We start from the raw sequence: 25,061 nt of genomic DNA, 5'->3' as shown, positions 1-25,061 counted from the left end.
ATTTTTTTCTGGACAACAGAGCCTCCCTGCATGGCCTCCCCAGAGGAGTCTTTCAGCTGAGTTCCTGCCCATGCTTAAAATAGCAGATGATGTTTTGCCCATTTGGGGTTCACTCTGCTGACCCTTCAAGGCGAACTGGCTTGTCATGCAGCCTATACCTTAGCAGGGAGAGACCAAAAATTGGATTCTAATAGCCTTCAAGGTTCCTGAGCATTGATCAGTTCAGCAGTCAGTATCGCTGTGCACATCAAGAAGTGCAGTAGCCAAAATTTTCTTAGCAGGTATTGATTTTAGAAAATCAATCATCTTGCTTTTCAAATTACAGAAAAGTTTAAGGGACTACTAAACTTCCTCCTGGCTCTAAGGAGGGGTGGTTGAAATTGGTCAGCATCTCTGCCTTTTCAAATATGGCATATCTCATTTGAAAGAAAGAAAGAGAAATCCAAAGACCTTTTTTTCAAACAAGATAACATTCAAATTCCAGGGATTTGGATTTGGATGTGGGAATATCTCTTTGTTTTGTGTTTTTGTCAATTTGTATTGTTTGTTATGGTTCTACACTATATTTGGGTTCATTTTGACATTATACAAGCATAGAATATAATTTGCTGCAATTCAGTCACTGTTACTTCCTCTCCTCCCTCCCTCTTATCCCTTTCCTATACTCTGATGATCTATTATAGTTCTTAAAAATTTTAATTAGTGCATTATGGATGTATGTAAAGGTGAAATTTGCTGTGGTATATTGATATATAGATATGGGAAATTTGGTTGGACTAATTATAAACAACATCTTGGCTGGTATGAAATCATTTTGCATTATTTAATCCAGAGCTAAGGCTTTATCCAAATGCTTCAAGCAGAAGCCAATTAGACTGGCCTCTTAAAAAGCTTTTGAAGTTTCTCTTTATCTCAGGCTTCTTCTCTTACCTTCTCTGATAATCCTGTCCCTCTTCTACTTTCTCTCCCTCTGAGTTTATAAGATGCCTTTGATTTCTATTAAAAATTACTTGTAAAATTAATGATTTATAAAATTGAGTTCAATTCTGATGCCTAAGTCTAGATCTCAGAATTGATTTCTTAGCACTTCTATCATGTTTGGAGAAGAGATAAAGAACTTTCCAAAGGAAATCAAAAGCAAGCAATAGTCAATAACTAGCAAGTACTTTCAAAAGTCCATAGTAGCAGGCCTGCATTTCTTCCTGAATCAGCTCACCCCTTTTCCCAATCCATTCCCACTGAAAGGTACTCTGAAGGAAACGCCTGTACTTAAGTGATGTACCTATGACTTTCCATTCTTGCAAGGTGACACAGTTGGCGAGCTACTTCGAGCCTTTGATCTTAGCTGCAGTAGGTGTCGCCTCCAAGATTTTGGACCATCAACAGCAGATGACAGTGCTGGACCAAACCAAGACACTGGCAGAGTCTGCCCTGCAGATGCTGTATGCAGCCAAAGAAGGTGGAGGAAACCCCAAGGTATGGTTCAGGATGTCAGGGACTCACTTAGAACCACAAAGGTCCTGGTCCTGCCATATTGTCTCTCTCTAAGGAACAAAACATTACTCCAGTTCTCTGAAGTGGGGAATCATCTTCTATTATTGGTTTTCCCAGGGATTTGGGGGGGGGGGGTAAGAAGTGTACATAATTAAGTCTTATCTGTAAGTTATTTTTTCCTTAAAGAATGTATAGACAAGCATCCTTGAGGGGGAAAAAATGAATTCTGTGATGATGACAGGAATAAAAGCAAATGCTTACTGGGACCTGTTCAGTGTTGACACCAACTTGCAGGAAGGAAAATTCAGTTGTTTTCCAGTGAATGTCATTTCTGTTTCTCACACTTAAGAGACAGCAATTTCATATGATATCCCCTTTGCCAGTTTGTAGAAGGAACATTTCTTCAGCCTGTTATGTAACCCAGCTGCTTTAAGTGGCCAAGGATTACAAGTGACTTTGTATCACATTTTATTTTGAACTTGGGAAGAGGGAAAAGTATATGCAAAGCCATATGTAGGGTTACAAAGAAAAAAAACAAAAGATTGTGATTATCTTCAGAAGATGGTAAGTAGTCTGATGTGTCTAGAAAAATGCAGATCACAAAGATAGCTGGACAAGAGGATAGACTGTGCCATGCTGTGACAGATCTCATCTTCTAAGCCAAGGTATTTGACCTTTATTGTAAGCAATGGGCAGTCAGTGATGGTCTCTAAGCAGAAGAATGACACAACCAATCCATATTTTAGAAACAACTCACTGTGACAGCATGAATAATGTCTTAAACCTGCATTTTCTATATTCAGGTTTTCATTCAAATATCTGACCATTACTAAGAGCCTAATTCTGGGTATGCTAAAAGTACTAAGAGCCTCGGCCCTCAAAGTGTGCAGAGTCCTTTGGAATAACAAGTCTAGTTGCAAAACTGGTAGAGTAGATCAAGAAGGACAAAGAATGCAGCCCTGACTGTGATAGATTAGCAGTAGGTGCCCTGATGTGGGGCCAGCCCTCTTTGTACCCTCCCCAAACTAGAGGAGTCAGAGCTAACCTTCTGACACAGCTCTGGTTGTCTTTTATCCAAGGCTATTTATTGCCACATTTCTTCACCCTCCACCTAAAAGGGTCTCAGGACCAGTAGAATATCAAAATAGGACTCTTCTGGATGGGTTAAGATGTTAGCATATCTGCTTGGACAGCCAGTTCTGAGCTCCTCTTGGTCGGGAGTATACATAGTCAGCATCACAAGCTTCATAATGGCATTTTCTGCTTGGAATTGGTGGCCAGAATAGTTTTCACTGAGGGACCAGAAGCACTGGGTGTGGTGAAGTAAGACATGATGAGTAAAGGCCAGGCAGGTGTACTCTGTCCCCTCACCAGTACCCAACCTGCATTTGGTCTACAAATTGAAGGCTTGTCCCAAAAGACACCTGGGCCACTGGGTTTGCTTTTTAGACCCTTTCCTAAGAGGTCAGAGGCACAGACAAACCAATTTAGGTGGATACTTACTGGGTTTTATTTGCATTACCTGTTAATTTTCTTGTTGACAGAAAAAAAAATAGGACTAAAATGTTTTTAAATAGTTTTCAGTAGTTCTTATTTGGTAGAAAATAGCACACTTCTGGGATCAGACATAACTGGATTCAAATCCCAGCTCTACCTCTTTCTAGCAGGTTACTTCCTTTCTTTGTTTCCTGGCCTGAACAACAAGGGCTAATTATGAACCCCTCCCTAGGGTAGCTATAGAGACTGAATGAGATAATGTGTCTGGTCTGAGAGGTGTTTAAAAACAAGAAGTAGCAGCCTCAGAGCCTGAGGTTAATGAATTGCACATATTAGGAAGGCCTGTGCTGGTAGCCTCTTCCTTGCCCCACTGAGCTCCCTCCTGGGTCCCCACCCCATCCGCTCCCTTCCACAGTGTCCTCCATGGGCCCCCATAGAAGCTGCTTGCAACACTTCAGCAAAAAACATAGCCCTCTTCTCTGTTGCATGGTTCTAATTATTAGTTGTTTTTCTCCCTTTACTATAATTGAGATCTGCTCCCTGTAGCCTTCTCCCACTTTCCATCCTCCTGTGATGTCTTTGCCTTCTGTCCTGGGCTTTGTAGTGGAAATGCTGTTAGAAAGAAACAAGGCTCCCTTGGAAGTTGACTTCAGGCATGTGTCCAAGAAAGAATGGAATCTGTATTGTGCTGTGAGGAGCAGTAACAAGGAACCCCTCCAAAATCGAAAATAACAACCTCATTGTTAGCCTACTGACTCTGCTTCCTGGACGGTCACTGGTCATTTAAACATGCCTTAATTGAGACCCTACTGTGTCTTTGGGCATACTAAGCTGCTGTGTTCAGCCAGCACACAGTGTGTGGTTCTGAACTAAGCTGTGACTTGCCTTTGGAGTTCAGAACAAAGGCGCTGAATGGGGCTGGTACAACTGGAGACAGCTTTACAGAGGAGGTGGACTGTGAGTTGACCTCTAAGAATCTGTAAAACTTTTAAACATAAGGAGTGAAGGGCAACAGGTCTTCTAGAAAACCTAACAGCCCGTCTTCCCAAGCAGATGGGAAAATAATTCATTTCTAGGATAGCCACAGCCAAGGATTATTTTTGTGGATTTTTGTCACTTTGTATGGGGCAAATGCTCTGTAAATTTTGAAGGGAGTCCCAAAATAACAGCTTCATGACTTACTGCTGCTGCCCCCCAAATTTGCTCCTGACACCTTCCTGAGCCCAAAGGAGATGGAAGATCCTTGACAAGCGGCGCTTGTCTCTCCCCTAAAGCACATATTTACTTTTCATATGAATATGTAAAATTTCTGACATATTTTGCATCATCAGTAATGAGTTCATCTGAACTGAGACTTAAAGAAAAACACAGATTTTATATTTGATCTCCTTGTAAATGAGAATATATTTGTATGAGATGTTTTCTGTGGAGTGTGACATACAGGAGATAGCACCTTTCAGGTTTCTGTCATCAAAACCAAGCCATCTGTACATTTCACGTTATACCCTCTCTATGCCATGAAATTAACTATCAACTGAAATTGCCAGTTTACTCTATTACATCTTGAAGACAGAAATCTACGCCTCCTGACACAGTTGCCTCAAGGATAACCATCTGAGAGCAGCATGTGTCACATCTCATCAGATGTCATCCTTCAGGAACTCTTCTTGCTTCCCAGGATTTTTCAGTTCAGACAGGGCCAGTTCCTATGACTCACTAGCCTCCTTACAATTCTTCTTTTTTATTAAAAAAATTTTTTTTAATTCATAGCAGTTATCTTCTATCAAGTCCCATTGGCTTTGTTACCTTTTCACCCACCAAAGTAAAAATGCAATGTTTGGGGCCTTTTGTAAATGTCATATCCCCAGGGTGGGCCAGGATGACCCCCACTCCTTCCTGGATAGTCCCAGCACCTGGGTGCAGCACATTCCTCACCCTAACTACCTGGTGTTAGATCACATTTCAGAGGAGCACATCCCCCTACTACCCTGCCCGCTATGAGTCCATCAGAATTTTGCTACATAGCAATATTATAATTCTTCCTATTATACTGAAGAGGAAGCAAGTCTATTCACTTAGCTAGTTGGCATTGGAGCCACAACGAGATCCCAGGTTTTCCTGCCCCAGACTTAGAAACTTTCTCCTGCATCCTGCTGCCATTTGAGGTGTCTTCCAGGAAGCCCAGCACTGCCCCTGTTCCATATTCTGTCTGCTCATTTGTCTACCCAGCCCCTGCTCTGCGAGTGACATGGACACATCCTCACAGTATGGTAAACTGAGAAACACGAGGGCAGTGTGGCTTTGCCTACAGAGTGTCTGCCTTGGAGAATATTGCTCATTTATTTCTCCAATTTCCTGGCAATATAAATTGTGACATAGTTCTAAAGACTGTTTGGCCTTCTGCATATTTATTCCTTTTGTATGTACCTACATTTGCATAATCTCCTAACTTATTTGTAGAAAGGGAATGAGAGTGTATTGGGCAATGTTGAATAGAAGTACATATGTTATGAATACATTTTTCCTTTATAGTAGTTTCTTTTTTCATTAACTATGTCAACTCATATATTTAGGAGCCTGTGGCATTCTCTTTCTACAACCGTGAACATAGTAACAAATAAAACTAGTCATGTCATTAGACACTATTTGACCTTGCAGTTTTATTCTTCCTCTTGGTTATTAAAAAAAAAAAAAAAAGTGCTTTTCCTATTTGTCTTTCTGACTTTTATTTGGTTTGCAAACAAACATCCAAAATCCAGGAAAAGGAGAATATAGGATGCATTGCTGTGCTCCACCATGAGGATAGTTTTGTCTTCTTAAGGTTATTCATAAGAGAAGTGAAGTGATTCTTAAGAGACTAAGCACCATTTCCTTCTGTGGAAGGAAACATTTCACAATTCCCTTCCCAGGCTCAGCATACCCATGACGCCATCACGGAAGCCGCCCAGCTGATGAAGGAAGCCGTGGACGACATCATGGTGACACTGAACGAAGCTGCCAGTGAAGTGGGGCTGGTAGGAGGCATGGTGGATGCCATCGCAGAGGCTGTGAGCAAGGTGGGCATGGGCTTCTGGGTGGAATGGCCCCTCCTTAGCCATCATTGCCTCGGTCTTCTCCCACTGTCCCCAAGCAAGCCGCCTTCTCTGGAGAGCTCTAGTTTATTACTTTTGTAAGCCAGCTTTCCCCCTCTTCCTTCCAGTTTTATCTAGGAGGATGGGAGGTGGTCAACATATCACTGGTTTCCTCATTTACAAAATGGGAGTAATTATTCACCTCCTCTGTCTCCTTCATAAGTTCGTTGTGAAAAGCAAACTTCAAAATGGTTACTATGGGATAACAGGGAGATTTTCTGAATGCAGGTTCTTGGGCTGCACCCCTAACTTGCTTGTTTGGGATCTTGATGGGGTAGAGTCTTGGAATCTCTGTTAGTACTTTTTAAAATTTCCTCATGGTTCTGGTATCTAGTCACATGCATCAACCAATGAAATAATATGTGTAAAACCCCTTTATGAACTCTCATAGACAACAGACAAAGAAGATAAGCATCATTTTCTCATTTAGTGACCTGTCAGTTGACATGGGTCAGTAAGGAAATACGACTGGAGACAGTTTCAATTCCATATATTCTGCTCTTTTCCCCCAATCCTTCACTTGTCATGTCAGTTTGATATTCATCACCAAGAACAATTGTTCATCAACATCTAATTGCCGTCCTGTGATAGCACAGCCAAGAATTATAGACATCCTCTGTGTTTTGACATGTCCATCGTCAGAATATGAATACATTAATATGGTTTTTCAGGATAATAAGCAGTCTTTAATTGCTGATTTAGAGAAGATTGGTTGTTCATATCTCCATAAAGAAAGGATACCCTCAAACTGTAATTAGAGTAATTATCCCTAAACATTATATAGTCATTGTCACACTGCTGGAGTAACAAGTCTGGGCTGGACAGCCAAGTCTTCCTTTAGAGACCTGGGGCTCCACTTTGTTAAAGTATCTGTTAACCCATTTTGTCCCATCGACCCATTTATGAAACCTAAAAACTTAAATTGAGCAACAAATAGACCACTTATGGTAACTTCAAAATGAACATTTGTTTTTAGAATCCTGTCCTTTTGAGAAAAGTAATAGGTGAGTTATTAGAGATAATATTCATTAATACTATTAATTGTATGACTAATGGTATTCATGATAACAAATTGCATAATAAACTCTAGAATGTGATTTTCAACCTATTCTGTTGCACCTGGGTCCATTTCATTGAAATAGTCATAGAATTGAAAACTTGGGACTTAATGGGTTAATTTTTTATCTATGAGCTTCTCATGCTTCAAATAAGGACAGTTTGGCACAAACAAGTAAATGGCAAAATTCTCAACTCCTTTGGATAAGTCTCAGTGTGTGTGTTTGGTTTTTAGGACATCAGAACACTAGAGCTTTGAAAATAAGCCATGTGTCTACCAAGAATATAAAATAATGTGTCTAAGTCCAAGGTTTCTTGGTACAAATTAGAAAATCAAATGTTAATCTTTTTCTTCTTGAGAAAAGGGAATTTTCAGAATCAGTGCAATGACAGGGAAATGTCCTAGCAATCCCTGGAACGTGAGAGTCAGATCTGAAGTCTTCCTGAGGCAGCTGTGAGCCTTACACGCTGCCCCAGGCTGCAGACGGAAAGCAGCTCTTGCACACCTGATGTCAGTGGTGTGACAGCTGCTCCCTCAGCCCAGAGCACACGTGACTGTGCTGGAAGAGCTGGAAACTGCTGACAACACAGACCACAGAGGCCACAAGCGAAGGGTTTTCCCCCCTCAGTTCTTGAAAACAAATCACTGGGGCTGGGTGTAGTGGCACATGCCTGTAATCCCAGTGGTTTGGGAGGCTGAGACAGGAGGATCACAGGTTCAAAACCAGCCTCAGTAATTTAGCAAGACCCTGTCTCAAAATAAAAAATAAAAAAGACTGGGGATGTGGTTCAGTGCTTAAGCACCCCTGAGTTCAATCCCTGGTACCTAAAAATTAAACAATATGCCACTGAGGTTTCTGGACTGCCCCTAAACTCTTACCTGATCTGTCCTGACATCCAAGCGACCACACAATACCTCTTCCCCATCCTGCCTTTACTCGGCCTTTTGCTAGAGCTTTAAGGGATGTTTCAGTCCCTTGGGCCCTAAGCAGCAGGATATTAGAAAGCTGGTGTTTGTATCCAGGTGCATTAATTTGGTGAAAACAGTGATATGCTCTTTGAATCATTGCTTAAATTATCAAGGGCAGTAACAGGCAAAATAATATGAGTGTACCCAAAGTTTATTTGAACTTGGATGCGATTCTTGCAATTCTTCAGAGCTTCCACTACAGTAGTTCTGGAGATTTCCTGCCCATGTGTCTAAGCACTAGAGAGCCTGGAACTGATAGGTGAACATGAAGTAATAAGCTTTCTCTGTGACTTGGGACAAATCACTCCAGCCCTCTGAACCTTGATTTCTTCATTCAGTGAGGTTTGTGGGATTCTGTGGAATTTCACAATACAGTACCTTTTCTTCGTTTTCCTTACAGCTTTGGTGCTAAGAAAGTTGCAGAAGCAAAACAAAAACTTTGCTACCAGCATCACTACTATTTCATAAAAGAAAAGTCATATTAATACCAGAAAAGAAAAAAAAAAGCAATGTGAAGTCTGTAATCCCAGAATAAAGGGGAGGTTTTCAACTAAATAAATTAGAAATCCTGAAGCACTACTTTGTTCTTACCTTTCTCATTACTTTCAGATTGGGTAAAGGTTCATCGCAGTAGCCAGCAGTCACTGGCTACAGGTTCCTGGCTTGGTATAGTTGGGCCACATCTCAAATGAAGGATCCTAACACCTACTGACACTTAGAAGATGCTCAGTGGGTTAACACTTAACAGATGAGTCAACTCAATCCTCATTTGACTAGCAGGGTCCCCATGCTGTGATAAGACATTTGGAATCATCTCTCTGCCTAATAAAGATACCTTAATTTTTTTTTCCCTAGCTGTTTATGGTGGTGCACACCTATAATCTCAGCAGCTCAGGAGGCTGAGGCAGGAGGATTGCCAGTTCAAAGCCAGCCTCAGCAACTCAGTGAGACCCTGTCTCTAAATAAAATATTTAAAAGGGAGGGGGAGTAGTAGAGGATAGGAAAGGCAGCAGAATACAACAGATACTAGTATGGCAGTATGTAAAAACGTGGATGTGTAACCGATGTGATTCTGCAATATGTATACAGGGTAAAAATGGGAGTTCATAACCCACTTGAATCAAATGTATGAAATATGATATGTCAAGAGCTTTGTAATGTTTTGAACAACTAATAATAAAAAATGCTGTTCTAAAATTATAGAATACAAAATTACATAAAATTGTTGAATTTAAAAAAATATTTAAAAGGGCTAGGCAAGTTACTCAAGTTAGCACACCTGGGTTCAATACCTGGTATCCCCTAAAATAATAATCTAGAGTTTGTGTCGTGTTGTTTGGTGAAAATGACTCCCAGGCTGTGCAGCCGCATCACACACAGGCTCCAGGGACATATTCCTTTCACTCACGATGTAGCTTGTGACTGTTTGACATGTGGCTCTTATTGAGGATACCATCTAACATTCTCCTAATTGACCTCTTGGCTCCCAATCTCTTCCCTGAGTCCAAACTATCTGGCAAAGAGGTGCCAGGGAGATCTTCTCAAATATGTCATCGCCTGCCAGTTCCTACCATCTTCCTCTTGATTTCAAGTTTCTCCAGATAACAGCCTCATTCCCAACACTCTCAAAACCTGCTTCTATACAGGTGATACCAAGCCCGCTATGCTCACACATCCTATATTGGCATCTTTTGCCTTGTCTCTTCATCTGGAATATCATTCAGCAACCAATGGTGACAATAATGCTGATGACGGTGGTGAAGATGGGTTGCCTTTTTCTTCATTATAGTCTCACTGACATTATCAACATTATCATCTTAATTCTCGTGGTCATCATCTCCTCCTCTTTTATGCAGCTCTTGGCCACATATAGTTTCAATGGATTCTACAACTGTGTCCTGCTTGGAAGTTACCAACGAAGGTCCTCTGAGACCTGGAGATCTTAACCAGCTTGAGGACCATTTATAAGCTCTTGAATCAGGTCTCAGATACAAGTTTCTGAGCAATAAGTCCTCAGCCCTTTGAGGGACACAGCCACAGTCCTACCTGCTTCCACTCTTCACCACACAGTGATTTTGCCCTTCTCTCAATTTGTATCACACTTAGAGTCAGATGAATAGCAGATTATTCCTAGAACTTCCAGTTCCTTCTATTTCCAACTTAGATCGTAAATAGCTCCAGGGCATCGATGTATGTGGACTCCAGCATCCTAGGGAAGCCCTTAGTGATCTATCTTCTGCCTCCTCTCCCACCTCATCTTTCTCCTCTTTGCACTTCCCTGAACATCATTTCCACCACGCCTCTGTGTGCTGCAGTGCTATCCCATTTCTTGGATTACCTTCCCTACTTTTACATTTGTGGACGCTCCTTACCTGATTAGACTTTAGCTGAAACATCACTTCTCCATGATGTATCCCATTCTGAGACTCATCTGGGGGACTCTTACCTGTGTCCCCTGAATGCCTTATGTGCAGCCCTACTGCAGTCCTTACTGCACAAGTTGGGGAATTCATCTCCAACAGGGCCAAAGAATCTAAGGGCCTCTTCACTTCTCTAAGTTTCTAATTCTAATAAATGCAGTCCATGCTTCAATGGGTTTCTTATGACTTCTGGGTTCTTTTCCTCTTCTCTATAGCTGGATGAAGGCACCCCTCCAGAACCAAAGGGAACATTCGTCGACTACCAGACAACTGTGGTTAAATACTCCAAAGCCATTGCTGTTACAGCTCAGGAAATGGTAAGAGCCCTTCCCACTGCTGGTTGCCCCTGTCTGCCACCACCTCTGAGTCTTTAAACTCAAGATCTGTGAGGGAGAGAGACATGCTCCTAGTTCCTCCTGGGTTCTAGCACCCACCCTCTCTTTGTGGTCTCTCTGGTCACTTGTGGTCTAGAAACCCAACCTGCTGAGAAGCCCACCTCATGAAAAAGCCACAAGAAGGAATTAAGATGACTGAGATTTGGGCATGAGGACAGGGAACAAAGGAAGTTGAAAATATGAGAGAATAAAGGAAATGAGAAGGAAATTGGAGTCAAGAAGAAAAAAAGTCCTATTCACCTCTGAAAGGCCTTGAGATATTTTGATATATTTAAATCACAGTGTGAGAAAAGATATTTTTGGATAAAATAGAACAGAGATGAGACTGTCTTACAGAGTCAAATTTTAACACTTAGACAATATAGTATTGCCTATCTTTTTAGGCAAGATGGAACAGTGTGGTTATTATTTAAAAAAAAAAAATTCCTGACAACAGAAGGCAAGTAACTTTTGGAGATAATTTTTTGTTGTTTTTTGCTAAAATGCAACACAAGAACTCTATTAGTGGATCCATAGATATAAATGCCATTCAAGAAACAGTGAATGCTATCTTGACATGTTAATAAGTTACATAAAAAAATGACAAATGGGGTCTTTAGAGAATGAATAGGAGCATGTGGGGTAAGCGCCTCTTCACTTTAAAAGACTCAGAGGCTACAGGGTAGACTCTTTGGAGATGCCTCAGATGCTTTTTCCACAAAAGCCTGAATTGAGAAATCCAGGGGCCTTCCTTGATAGAGGGACCAGAATGATCCACCACAAGGTTACTGTCCCATCACAGTGGCCCATGCGCTTCTCTGGTTCTGTCATGTAATCGTGTGTCCACTAGAGGTTGAGCTTGGACCACGAAGCCTTCTCTGGCTGCTCCGCTCATTCATGGAAACTGACTGTGCCAGGTCTACTGTTATTGAAAAGAATTGGGGCTGGGGCAGGAGGGAGACATAACACTCATCTCCGTGTGTCTGACCAGCTGGAGCTGAGCGCAAGCCCGTTCTCTAAAGGGAGCACAGAGGACAAAAGTCCCGCTCTGCAGCTTTGCCATGCAGTGCAGTGGCAGGAGAAGACATTTTTGAGTGGCCTTTTAGCATTTCTGGAATGTCTCCTGGGCCAGGCTCTGGGCTAACCTGTGTTGACCTTGTTGTCCTTGACCCTAAGGAGCCCAGCTTCCAGCTGCATGGCCACTCCTGAAACAGCTGGCCTGTGCCTTGATTGGAGAGGCCCATTTCACCTTGTGGGCTCACCCTCAGAATCTCTGTGTGGCTGGGCACAGATGGAGCAGTTCGTGGTGCCATCTCGCCGTCTTGAGGTTCAACATGTCCTCCTTGGAACCCATACTTGGGCCTGAAGCTTGTGACATTTCCTTATAAAAAAAAAAAAAAAACCTTAGAAGAGACAGACATTCCTATCCTACCTCAATGGATATGAAGTTGTTCAAAAAGACTTTAAAAACCCTTTCACATCAAGGCCTTCAAAGGTTATAAAGAGAGAATTATCCAGAGCAAGGAAGGGGATAAGGCAGGAGGGAAGCTCCTCAAAGAGGGACAAGGACACTTCTGAGTAATACATTAAAGCTGTTCTTGTGAGAATTGGCATTTTTTTGTCCAGAGGAAGAAGGAAAGCTAGAAACTAGCGTGTTAGGTGAGCTTAGCTAAGACACACTGTTCTATGAAGCAGAAAAATATGTCTTGCCAATAAGAACATTGTGGCTGAACCCTTGTCATGCTTTGGCACAAATTTATTTCAAAGCTATTCTCTGAGTTTCTTCCTCCAAAACATTGGCTTCTCTACCACTTCTCATTCACAACTTTAACAGCCCTGTCCTCATGCCCTTTCTTACCTGGGTGGATCCTGCTTCTAAGACCCAGAGTCCAAACCAGCAGTCCATAGACACCCAGGCCAGGAGTGTGCAGTGCACATGGGTTGTGCCTCCTGGAGGTTTCGTGGGGGAATTCCTCTTTGGCCTCACAGGGCACCTCCCAGAGAATGGTCCCTCAGGGCCCAGCTCCACGATGCACGGCCTCCACACTAAGCATGTGCCCATCTGGCCCAACCAGAATCTGCTGGCCTAAGAGGGACCCTGCAGGGTCTGCATGGGTTCTGGCCTTTTGTGTGCAATGTGGCTTGGGCTGTGCTTGAGCTGCCCTTTCCAGCATTCAGCCCTGAATGCCAGTACTAGCCTTCACCCCATCGGGAGCTTAAAAGTGAATGAAATCCTTTGGCTTCCAATGGTATTAACACGTGGTTTTCATGCTTTTCTCTGTGTGTATTTGTGTCTTGCTTGTTTTCTTTTTCCAGATGACTAAGTCGGTTACTAACCCGGAGGAGTTGGGAGGATTGGCTTCACAAATGACCAGTGACTATGGGCACCTGGCTCTCCAGGGCCAGATGGCAGCAGCCACGGCCGAACCAGAGGAGGTCTGCCACCTTAAGGCCCCTATTTTAAGAAGCAAACCCAGTGGTGCCCACCCCCAAGGGATTCTCTGTAGCCTGGCTCCACTCCAAAAGACCTGAGCCCAGTAGCTAGAACCAGATTCTCTTTCCACTATGTGCAGCCAACTTCTCCCCACCACACACACCCATTCATACCTGGAAGCCCAAGGTTGTGTTCCAGGCTCATGCTCTTTCAGAGCCTGACTGGCCAAGAGCTGGGACCATTTGGGAAGTAGGCTTTCAGGAAAAAAATAACTGTTTACAATGTTCTTCCAGGCCTCTTCCCTATCAGCCCATCACTTTACCATACTTGAGCCTGAGGGTTCCATCTTATCATTTCCTGTTTCCATTCTATGCATCCCCCCAAGTCAAGTTTGTATTTTACAAAGGCTCCCAGAAGTGTTAGAAGCATGGGATTTTGCTGACCCTCAATTGAGAAATGCCTGCTTTTGTGTCACAAGCCTTACCTTAATAATCTTAGTGGCTTTCTAAGAATTGGCCCAGATCCTGCCGTCATACCTCCGGTGGCCTCTTTAGTACCCACATGCCTCCCTTAACTAGCTTTCTGTGGAGGCCAGCATAGACTTGACCTCAGCAAGCTGCACCCAGAAAGGCCTTCAAATGACAACATTAGGCCCCTAAAGCCACTTTCTAAGAGTTGCAATCTCTGGTAGTTCTAAGAAACGGAGTAGTCTACTGGGAAGACCACTCCTTGGGTGGTCTCCAGAGATCCTGAGTGGGGCTCCAGGGGATGTCAGTGTGAACACCCAGAAGGGCCCAGGGAACTGTGGCTCTTTAGAGAAAGAAAGCTCAATCTGGAATACAGAATGATGGGATGAGTTGCAGTAGCACTGGAGAGATAAAGGTAACTGTTCCATGAAATTCAGCAAGCTGTTTATTGAGCTCAACCCCTATTGTGAGTTAGCGGGATGTCAAGGCAGAAGGTTGTAGCTGGTCTTTTTCTCTCCTTGCAGTAATAGTCACTGTCCCAAAGTTCCTCAGTGCTGCTTTTTCTTCTGGGAGTCAGATCCAAGCATGTTCTAACAAAGATTCCCAGAGGTTCTACAGAAGCAAAGACCCAGAACACATTGCTTTCTAACAAGTGGCATAACCATGCATGCAAACAGAAGCATCACATATATGTACTTGCATACATACATATCTAGCATGGGATTTCTTAAGTTTTAACAGTGCCTGTGTTTTCTGATTTCAAAATGATTATTTAGGTTGCAGCATGAATAATTGTTTGTGATGAGTGTGTTAAGTTCAATCAAGAAAGGAACACTATCAGAGACACCAGGACTCTCTTGATTCTTTTACACAGGCACATCTTTCTTTCTTTAAAATAGACTCCCTGCTTTACTAAGACTAGACTATAATTCCAGTCTGTAATTATCTAGACATATAATTTCACTTGATTAATGTGTAATTTTGAATTTCATAAACAACTATAAGGGAACTTACGTTAGAGTAAAGAAGACTTTGGTTGGACAAAGGGAAGAAGTAAATGGCTTTGAGGGAGGAATTAAAAACAGACTGTAATTGTAAGGGAGGTCTGGATCCCTATCTACAGAAACCTTTACGAGTGGAATCCACCTCCATCTGCCTTGGAGGGTTGAAATGCTGTCCTGCCTGGGTTATCTGCAGGGCCCTTCCCCCATCGGAGTTCTTATGAGTTGCCCACCTCATGTGTGAAACAAGCAGAATTTTCTTATTGCAAGGCAAACCACTGAAGCAAACTATAAAATAAAGTCAAAGCAGCCAGGAAAGAAAATGGATTGCAGAAAGCACAACAGGTTTCTTTGGTTATTGGCCGTGGGCTGTAGCAACATTTTCATTAAGCTTTTCCCATTTCACTCTTACATCTCAAGTTATATTTTACAGTCCAGACACAAAAGCAATGTGACCTGGAGTGAAAGAGACAGGGAAAATATAAAATTACCCGTGGCTTGCAAAGGAAAATTCTTTGTTTGCATTTGCCAGACAGATATGTGGGGAGAAAACCAAGAAGGTTAGGAGATCCCTGAAGCAATGTATTTTTTTATTCCAAGATCATAGAATTATTTGTATACCCAAGAGGACCCCACATCACAGCATGTGAAAATATTTATATCCCCAGCAAGTCAAAAACGGCCCCCTTCACGGCAGCCTGTAGCGGCTGTGCCAAGTCAGCGTTTTGGTCTTTTCCAGGATGGGACAATTACAGGAAAAATCAGAGCTGTGCCCTGAAACATCAAGCAGGATCTTTATCTGCTTATTTTTCCATGGAAAAGTCAAACCTTTGTTAACTTCACTGTAAAAACTTCTTCAGAAAAGCTAAAATCCTCTGGCAGCTTTGCAATTTTGGGTTATTATTATTTTTCTAAAAAAATGAAAAGAAAAAAAGAAAGTATTGAAATTCTATGAGCCACGACTCCTAAGTGTAAATCCTGGGGGAAAGATTTAGTGACTAAAGCTTTGTCTCTAAGGAAAATCCACTGTAACCCCTTGTAATACTCGATGTCTTCAAAGCTAGCAGGAGCATTTGCCTAAAAGAACCACAGCCCTCTCTAGAATTCTCTAAAACTTTCCACTCCAGACATGCTTTTTGGAGGTTGGATAGTGATTCCTAAGTCTGTTGTGAACTTTTTATTTTTTCCTTCCATATTTTTCTCTCTCAGTTTGTCACATAAGTTCTGAAGAATCAGAACTTACCAACATCCACATGCTCTCCCAGGTAAGATAGTGGACCTGGTTTCGGATGCAATTGCTTTTAAGGTCTGGGACAAGCCCAACATTTTGTTTGGTTTTAGGCAGTAAGGAAAGATGATCAGTTCTCCTAGATCACCCCCCACACTGTAATTGGATCCAAAACTTCATAAAGGCCAGGCTTTTAATTTCCCTCCAGGCACAAAACAGGGAGATGGTTTTTCCTCCATTGAACTTTTATTTGGGCAAGAAGGTAATTGAGGTTTTTTTCATGAGGCTCAAGTAATGGTTTACTAAAGTTGCCAATTTAAAACCCCAAGTTGCATGTCTTTGAGCAACATTCCTTTATAATAAACACTAGTGGTGTGTGGAATCACCCTGTGGTTCTTAAAACATTGGGTTGTATTTGCAAGAAGTTCAGCATTGTTTTGAGAAGCTGACCATTTTTAAATCCCTTATCTGCTTGAATACAGTCTCAAAAACTCATTCTTTCTAGAATGTTCCTCTGGTGGTACAAAATGTTCACAGAGAAATTGCCAATAAAGCTGGGCATAGTGGCAAATGCCTATAATCCCAGTGGCTCTGGAGGCTGAGGCAGGAGAATAGCAAGTTCAAAACCAGCCTCAGCAAAAGTGAGGCACTAAGCACCTCAGACCCCATCTCTAAATAAAATACAAAATAGGGTTGGGGGTGTGGCTCAGTGGTAAAGTGCCCCTGCATTCAATCCTCAGTTCAAAAAAAAAAAAAAATTGCCAGTAGACTATTGATTCTATTGTTTTCTTTCATTTGAGTGCCTTGCTGTCACACCCCTGAAAAAAAAAAAAAAGTCTGACCACATGGTAGGCATTGTGATGGGTGCTGTCCCATTTACTCTTCTAATCACAGTGTGTGAAACAAGAGTCATTTGTTCTCCCCCGTTTTATGGGTAAGCAAACTGAGATCCAGAGAGCTTAGTAAAATTTTTAGCTCAAGACAACAAAACCACATTTCAATCGGAGCCACTTTAAATAACTGAAACTGATAAGGTCTCTTTTTGTTTTGAAATTCTGTCAGTATTTCTTCTACCACTTCCTCTTCACCTGACTTTATTAGCTGTCCTTTATCATTTAGAGATCTGTGGTCATCCTTAATTTAAGAGCTCTTGCTTTTAGATTAGCTCTGATTCTTGAATACTTGGTGTTAAACTATGGATCTGGAAGGCTTCAAAAGCTAGACTGAGTTTAAAACTTTAATGGGGCATCACCTGGCTTCACCTTGAATTTGTTTTTAAAGCCAGGAATGTGTCTAGTAAACACATAAGTTTGAATGGCATCACTCACTGCCTTGTGGGCTGAATTGTCCCTCCTTAGTGACTGCCTTATTACTGCACCAGTCCAGACCTATTTTCAGAACTGCCATTTTTTTAGAATCCAGGAATGCTGCTCATGTTGTATATTACACAGAAATGGTCAGCAGGACAGACCTACCTAATGGTGAAGCTTCTGCAGCACCCAGCATAATATTCACAAGATACCCAAAGAGCAGAAACTCACCTTTTTTAATCGAAAGAATTTTCTGTTAAGGAGACTTGAAAGCCCTTTGGGCATTAAGGAGTTAAGGGCAGAATATGTTTTCCTAAAAGCTGTATTTTTGTAATGTAAGAGAACATCTGTAGTACCCCTACTCTCCAAAGTTACTCCTCCATAAACTGTAAAGAGATGATAAGAGATGATAGCAGGAGACGGCATCCAGATGGCCAAAGTCTTCCAGGCAGCATTCACCAAATCTGAAATATTTTGGTAACTGTTCTAAATAGTTGATACAAGAATAAGCTATAACCTCTAGCTACTGTACATTTTTAAAAATAACACTGATTCACACTTAAACTTTCTTTTTAGTTTCTTACCTGCAGTGGAGGGCAGGTTATTCATGGCAGCTGTGTTGATCGGACCAAATGAAAACTGACATGAAAAAGAATCCAAGGAATGTGTACTTTGGGGAAGTGAAGTTTATTATACCTTAAAGGAAACAGATGGCAGCTTAACCATAGTGACACTCCTTTCTCTTCTCCCAGGCAAATTGCCTTTAATAATCACACAACTCAGAGTCTTAAATGAATGCGTGCCTGCTGAGCCTTTAGCTCTGTGAGTGTGCCTTGTTCAAGGAAACCTCAAGCCTGGTCTGATGGCCAGGAAGCCTGGGCTCTGTAGGGTCCCTCTCACCATGTGGTACAGCTGAGGAAGGGGGTGTTCTCGTTGGTAACCATATAGTTTTGTAAGAATCTGAACACTTTAAAATATGCTTAATACTAAAGCTATATTTTGAACTTCTAATTACCCTCTAGGGGTATTGGGAGGTATAAATGAAATGAAAAGGCATCACCTGCTTGGAAGAGGCCTTGACACACAGCAGGGGCTCAATAAATGCTTGTTGAATGAATAACAATTGTGCCACAGAGTTCATCTAATTAACATTCTTATTGGGTGGCCTGAGTCCCAAATGAGCTGCACACCAGAAAAGGTAGCAAACTCCAGGGGCATTATGCTAGCACAATGAGCCACATGCTTGCTTGATGGAGACTGTGGGCATTTTACAGTCTCTAAAAAGGGAAGCTAAATCAACCAAATTCCATACTTCACCAGACACAGACTCCTAATAGGAGTGGAATTTTCCTAGCCAGTTTCCCATAGGACGCAGGAGAAATTTTCCACGTAGGGAAGGCCTTAATGGCAGGGTCCCATCACACTCCTTCCCTATCCCGGGCTTGCCTCTGCAGATCGGATTCCAGATTCGCACGCGTGTACAAGACCTGGGCCACGGCTGTATCTTCCTGGTGCAGAAGGCAGGGGCCCTCCAGGTGTGCCCCACAGACAGCTACACCAAAAGGGAACTGATCGAGTGTGCCCGTGCTGTCACAGAGAAGGTAAGGAGCAGCCCTCCGGGTCAGATATAGCCACCGTAGTTGCCACTGGCTCTCAGTGACCCACTGTAATGGGGGACAAAAGCAAGAAACTGAGCTAAAGTTAATCCAGCCTTCACAGCTGTCTTTTCTTCTCACCCGGGTCCTCCACGGGGAAGGCTGCACCAGAGGGTGATCCACAGGACCTGAGAAACGCAGAGTGCTACAGGGGCTATCCCATGAGGATCAGGCCCCGGTGCTCAGTCTTCTCCAAGGGCTCTCCTGCAGACAGACCCTATCAGTAACATCAGAGCCAAAAGCTAGCCAGGGGGAGGCCCGCGCTGGAGCCCCACCCTGTAACCCCTGGCCTTCCTTCTTAAGGAGGCTCCCAGGTGCTAAGGGCTGAGTCAAAAAGACTGAAATTTCTCTTCCTGGGCAACCTCTTGATTTAGGGCCAGTGAAGCCAGGGAGGCTGAGTGATTTGAGGCAGTTGTATAGCGCCTTTGGGGAGGAGCATTAAGGAACTTCCCCTGGGGTCTTCAGACTCTAAGGGCAGCTATTTGTAGAGAGAATCTCTAGGGTAGGGAGCAGGGCTGTGAAATCTTAGCTAAATTACTTCACCTCTCCAAGCCTTGATTTGCTCATCTATAAAGTGAGGCTACAAATTTGCAATTCCTGACTCAGAATTGTGAAGATTAAACATAGTGATGTGTGTAAAAGCACCTGGCACTGTGCCAGACATAAACATCTAGTCAATGCTCACTGCTGTTCTCTGGGAACTTTCCTCCAGAACTCTTCTCTGAGGATGCTATCCCCAGTTGACAAGGCCCCACTCTAACAGTCCCTCCGTATCCAGGCTCTTTATTCTCCTCCCGGAGGGGAACCTTTTGCTTTGCTTACAGCCCAGCCAGTTCTCACTCAGAACAGCTCTTCAGCAGGTTGTGTGAAGCACAGACCAAAGCATCTGTGCTTCAGTGGCATTTTCCTCTCCGTGCACTTTGGTTTGAAGTACATAGAGCTCTGTACTGTTGAGAAACTTGGCAACGAGACTTCAGGGCTGGCTGGGAACCCTCATGGGGAAGTCAATCACAGACACTGCTCTGTCCGTGGCCCTTGGCCGAGACTGAGCCTCAGTCTGGCTGTCTCCTGAAGCCTGCAGGACTGTCCAGGCTCTCTGGGCTCCACAGGATGAGGAAATAAATCTCTCAGCTCAGGGAAGTTATTTGCTCTCCCTTCAAAGCCCTTCCCTGTTGTGGAGGTCCTGCTTGCCAAGTTACCCCAGAAGGGCTTGCAGGGGAAGCAGCAGGGCCAGGGGCAGGATACCAAGCTGCCTGTCATGGCCAGGCAACACAGTCTTCCCAAGTTGGCCTTGGCCTTGGCCTTGCTGCTCCTCACAGCAGATGCCCCTGATTCAGGACACCTGGGGAAGGACAAAGGTAGGGAGGCGGCCATTGTTTAGCAACCAGGCTTATTGCTGTTTTGTGCTACGTGTCCCTGTCCTTCTAATCTGCCTGGTGTTTCTTGTGTCAGTCTCACATGTCTCGGTGTTGTATATAATGAGCCCCCAACCATGAGCCCCTTGATTCGTCTTCCTCCATGACCTCCCTAAGGACCAGGAGAGGGCCAGTAAACACCTGCCAACTTGTGCGCCCTTTGCAGTGGATAAGGCACTGTTTCTGGACTTTCTTTTTTCACCCTGGCTGAGAAAGTCTCTCTCACACACCCAAAACAGCCAATCACTTGTCTTGGCCTTTGTCCCCAATTCTCTGAGAGTTCTTTCCAGAAGCTATTTATCTCATTCCCATATCAGCTCTGTGCCAGTCTGAATTCTTTTCCTGGTAGGACCTACAGACATTTAAAGGAGAATTAGGCAAATGGAGCAGAGAAATAGTACCCTGTGAACTGGCCCTGGGATATGGTGGGCACTCAGGAAATGGTCCCCCTGCCCCTCCTGCTGGGCTGAGCCCACAACCTCTGCCAAGATCTGAGCAGCACAGGGAAAAGACTGTCCCAAACTCAGTGCCTCTTACCACACTGACATTCCCCTGCCCTGCTCAGCACGTTTCAAGAAATACATTTGCAAAGCATTTCATCCTTTTGGGGGCCAGCCATAGAAAATGGGATGGTGGTTGTAAGTGCACTGAAATTAACACAGGGCTCCTGGCCTCTAAGAGCTTCCAGCTGCTAACCCGAGGTGCTATCTTGAGGGCAAGAGCAGTGCACTGTGGAATCCCAGGAGGCAGAGCTGTCTCTCTAGAAAAGAGAATAGGTGGAGGCATCTCAGAGGGGACTTTGAACTGTATCTTGCTGGATGAGTTGGTCAATGACTGGAGAGGAGAAAATGGAGCCTTGCAGGCAGAGTGTAGATCTGGAGAGAAAAGGTGGGTGTGTCTGGGGAAGTAAGAGGCTGGCAGATGTCAGGGGAAGAAAGTAAAGTTGACATGTGGTGGAATTGTAAGCAGGGATGAGGGATGGTCAGGTTTGGGTAAAGTATCTCTGAAATAGGGAGGGTTTACTCTAGGGGCTGAGTGGTAGGAGCTGGAAGTCAGGATTTCTGACATGGAACATGCTGGGGTGAAGCCCTTACCTGACTTGCAGGACCCTGAGGTCACTGTGTACTGTTTGATGGTGGTTAATGATGTGCAGGAGTGTTAGGGGCGGAGAGGTTCTGGATGAGATCCCATCTGGAGCGAGGTCTGCTCTGGAGAATTTCCCATCATAAGGCAGCCAAGTTAAGGAGTGATGAATATTAGCAGTGGCTGCTCCAAACACCTATCTAAAAGAGATGGAAGTGACACAGTTCAGAGGCACCTAATCCCTGCCCCTTCACGGTGGTTTCAGAATCATAATGAGAACTAAATGCATACTAGCATCTGCCCTAGACTGAGCATTTAGGATATGCAAATGCCTTGCTAGGTACTTTACATACATCAGTTTTCCTCTATTCTTCCAATACCTTTCTTTGGTAGATAAAAAGTAATGGACCCATTCTACAGATGAGGAAACTAAGGCCCAAAAAAGATGAAACAGCTTGGCCAAGGCCATGTGGCCTATAAATGGAAAGGTTGGTATTCAGACCCAGGCTGTTGATGTCAAACCTGTGCCACTGACCCCTAAGCTACATCAACTTCCAGGACAAAAAATTCAGGGTTTTCAGGTTCGGCACACTTTGGGGTCACATTTTCTTCATTTTCACATTCCTGTTTACCTACAGGTGTCCTTGGTGCTCTCAGCTCTCCAGGCTGGGAACAAGGGGACACAAGCATGCATCACAGCTGCCACTGCTGTGTCTGGGATCATCGCCGACCTGGACACCACTATCATGTTTGCAACAGCAGGGACGTTGAACGCAGAGAATAGCGAGACCTTCGCAGACCACAGGTACATGCCCCAAAACTCATCAACTTTTGCCACACTACCTGGGAGCCAGAAATCTGTATATCTCTTCTGAGTTCAACAAGGTCCTCAGTGGGTTAAATGAATCATGAAATCAAAAAAAGCTCCTTTTGCCAACTGTAAACACAGAGTGATGTTTGAGCTCGGCCTTCAACAGTCCTAGATCCAGCCTGATCCAGCAGAGTATATTTTTTTGATCTTTCACTTTGCTGGCTAGAGAGAACTGCTCCTGTGACCGTCCACTGACCTGGTAGGATTGGCAGGGGCAGGCACGTTTAGTAGGAGCTGTGCCTTGGGGAGTTTAAGAACACTGCTGAGATGGCCGTTGCTGAGGGCTCTGTGTTTACAGCTGGAGAGCCCCAAATCCTCGTCATCTATTCCTTGTCTCTCTCTAGTCCAAGGTCTGGGCTGGGGGTGGGCAGAGCAGATTCCCTGTACTCTGTCCTTCCCTGAGCCTAGCCCCTCAGGCTCTGATTCCCAGACAAGATGCCACAACCCATGCTTCCTCACAGCTCACTGGGGGTGTCTTAAGGGATCTTGAGAGTCGCAAAAAATGTGGGGTGTTCAATTAACCACAGGCCTGTGGACCTGAGCCTTTCCCTGGACCATTACTACTCTCCACCTTATGCACGAGGGTTGGCTTTCCTCTCATCTCCCCAACTTTGCTTACGTGGAAGCTGTGTACCCCTTGATAAGGGTGGGGGAACATGCGACTCTTTCCCAGAACCCTGTCACCAAAGCCCCCTGTGAAGGATTTCCCCTCCCAACCACAAAAAAGTAAGTTTTTCCCTTTGTTTCTCCCTCCCTCCTTGGTCCTGCCTGTTTCTCAGGGAGAACATTCTGAAGACGGCCAAGGCCTTGGTGGAAGACACAAAACTGCTTGTGTCGGGGGCGGCGTCCACTCCAGACAAGCTGGCCCAGGCAGCTCAGTCCTCAGCAGCCACCATCACCCAGCTAGCTGAGGTTGTCAAGCTGGGGGCCGCCAGCCTGGGCTCTGACGACCCTGAGACCCAGGTATGGACAGGGCCTGTGGATGTCTTCCTTGTATTCCCACAAATGAAGTGCACCAAGCTCAGAGGAGGGCTCAGGCCATTGGCAACTTTTGAAGTAGATAATATGCATGTGAGTGTGTCTGGTCTGGGGACCTGTTAGGAAGCAGTTGTCTAAACAAGATGCACAGAGCGTGGATGTGGCTGGAGGATGGAGATGAGCCATGTATTTAAGAGGAATCCAGGAGGAAGAGTTCACTGGGCCTGGTGAACAAGTGGGCATTGGGACATGAGGGAGGAGCAAGCATGTCTCCACACTTTAGGAGCATTTTGTGGACAGTGACTTTACATATGGAGGGAGAGCTCCCTGGAGAGTCACCCTGAGCAGGGACAAGAAGGTGAGTTCAGTCTGGGGAGTGTTGAATCAGAAGTGCCAGAGAGACCACTGGTAGAACTAATGAATGGACACAAGCCTGCTCAGGTACAGGAGCATGGGTGCAGGGATTGTTGCTGTAAAGATAGCAACACCTATAGGAGAGGAGAAGCATGGAGGGTGGAAGGACCATCTTCAGGAGAAAATGCCTAAGGTGCTTGAGGAGCAGCAGCAGTTGGCAAGAGGAAAGCATGGGATGTTGAGCGGAGGCATTCTCAGCCCATCAGAGATGCTGAGTTAAGGCAGGTTAATGTCTGCCACTGAGCCACTAGTCCTATACCATGGAGGGCATTGGTGACTCTTGCTATTTGTATAGGGTGGTGAGACAGCAGCAGTCAGGGAAGGGGAAAGAAATGATGTCCGCAAGCCTAGGCCCCCACTGGGGAAGTTTGGCTCTGTTTTGGAGAAAGAGAAGCTGGAAGGGTAGGAAAGGACTCTGCTCCTGTGACCTCTGTTTGAAATGTAATGAGTTCATTGAAATTACCTACCCGTTCCCTTGGTGCCTCCTCCCAGACCATAGGTTCCTGGAGGACAATTGCTGTAGTTTATTCATCTCTGAAATCTGCACACCTGATGCAGCTCCTGGCATACTCAGCAAATATAGGTTCAACTATTGTTGAGCCAGCAGGCAAGCCTAGTGATGGATAAATAGATATTGCCCATTGCCAGAACGTAAAACTTAAACCCCTCTGTTCTCGCTATTCCTGACACCACCTAATGGTAACTCTTCAGTTTTCAATGCCTAAACTGTGCTCAGTAAACTAGTGTATTTGACAAAACTAGCTGTTAAAGAAAGGGGCCAGGTGGATGAGAGTGACTGTTCTGATTAACAGGGGCCACCAGCTTTGTTCCCACAGAGTCTGCACCTTTGCTTCCTGACATCCTCCAGGGCAGCTAAGCCCCATGAGGACATCTTCCAGTGTCCCCACGTATCCCTCCTGCAACATTTCTTCCTGCTAACATCAGAGTTCACACTACCTTTTAGAATACTAAGCATTCACAGAAATCCCTGCCTGAGGTGATGTTTTTAACCCTGTGGAGGAAGGAAAAGCTGGAAACCATGTTCCTATAGTTGGAACCCACAGCACAAGTTCACTTTTGTCACTTGACATAACTTGAGAAGTGACTTGGCTGGGAAGGTTTAAATCTTTTAACTCAGAGAAATATTGCTGTGGAATCATCTCCTCCCACCTTGGGAAAAAATTATGTAATAATTTTTATTAAATACAAAAGTAGAGAGATGATAAAATGAGCCCCTGTGTGTCCACCACCCAGCTTCTGTGA

At 44.1% G+C, this 25,061-nt stretch overlaps 1 protein-coding gene across 7 annotated transcripts in view; it reads left to right on the top strand.

Moving 5' to 3' along the window:
* TLN2 (talin 2) overlaps positions 1-25,061 on the top strand; it is a 421,584-nt gene that overhangs the window by 357,494 nt on the left and 39,029 nt on the right. For 6 of the 7 annotated variants that reach the window (XM_081293079.1, XM_081293081.1, XM_081293076.1 and 3 more), the window contains 7 exons: positions 1,306-1,476; positions 5,901-6,047; positions 10,784-10,885; positions 13,259-13,378; positions 18,837-18,983; positions 22,174-22,340; positions 23,186-23,369. In XM_081293079.1, the coding sequence (XP_081149205.1) occupies positions 1,306-1,476; positions 5,901-6,047; positions 10,784-10,885; positions 13,259-13,378; positions 18,837-18,983; positions 22,174-22,340; positions 23,186-23,369 (1,038 nt within the window). The remainder of the gene's footprint in view (positions 1-1,305; positions 1,477-5,900; positions 6,048-10,783; positions 10,886-13,258; positions 13,379-18,836; positions 18,984-22,173; positions 22,341-23,185; positions 23,370-25,061) is intronic. The other variant, XM_081293082.1, reaches the window with a different exon arrangement.

The sequence above is a fragment of the Spermophilus citellus genome (genome assembly GCF_964194105.1).
Source record: "Spermophilus citellus genome assembly, chromosome: 4".
Lineage (NCBI taxonomy): Eukaryota > Metazoa > Chordata > Mammalia > Rodentia > Sciuridae > Spermophilus > Spermophilus citellus.
The sequence above is the reverse complement of the archived record's forward strand: the minus strand, read 5'-3'. Positions and strand labels throughout refer to the sequence as shown.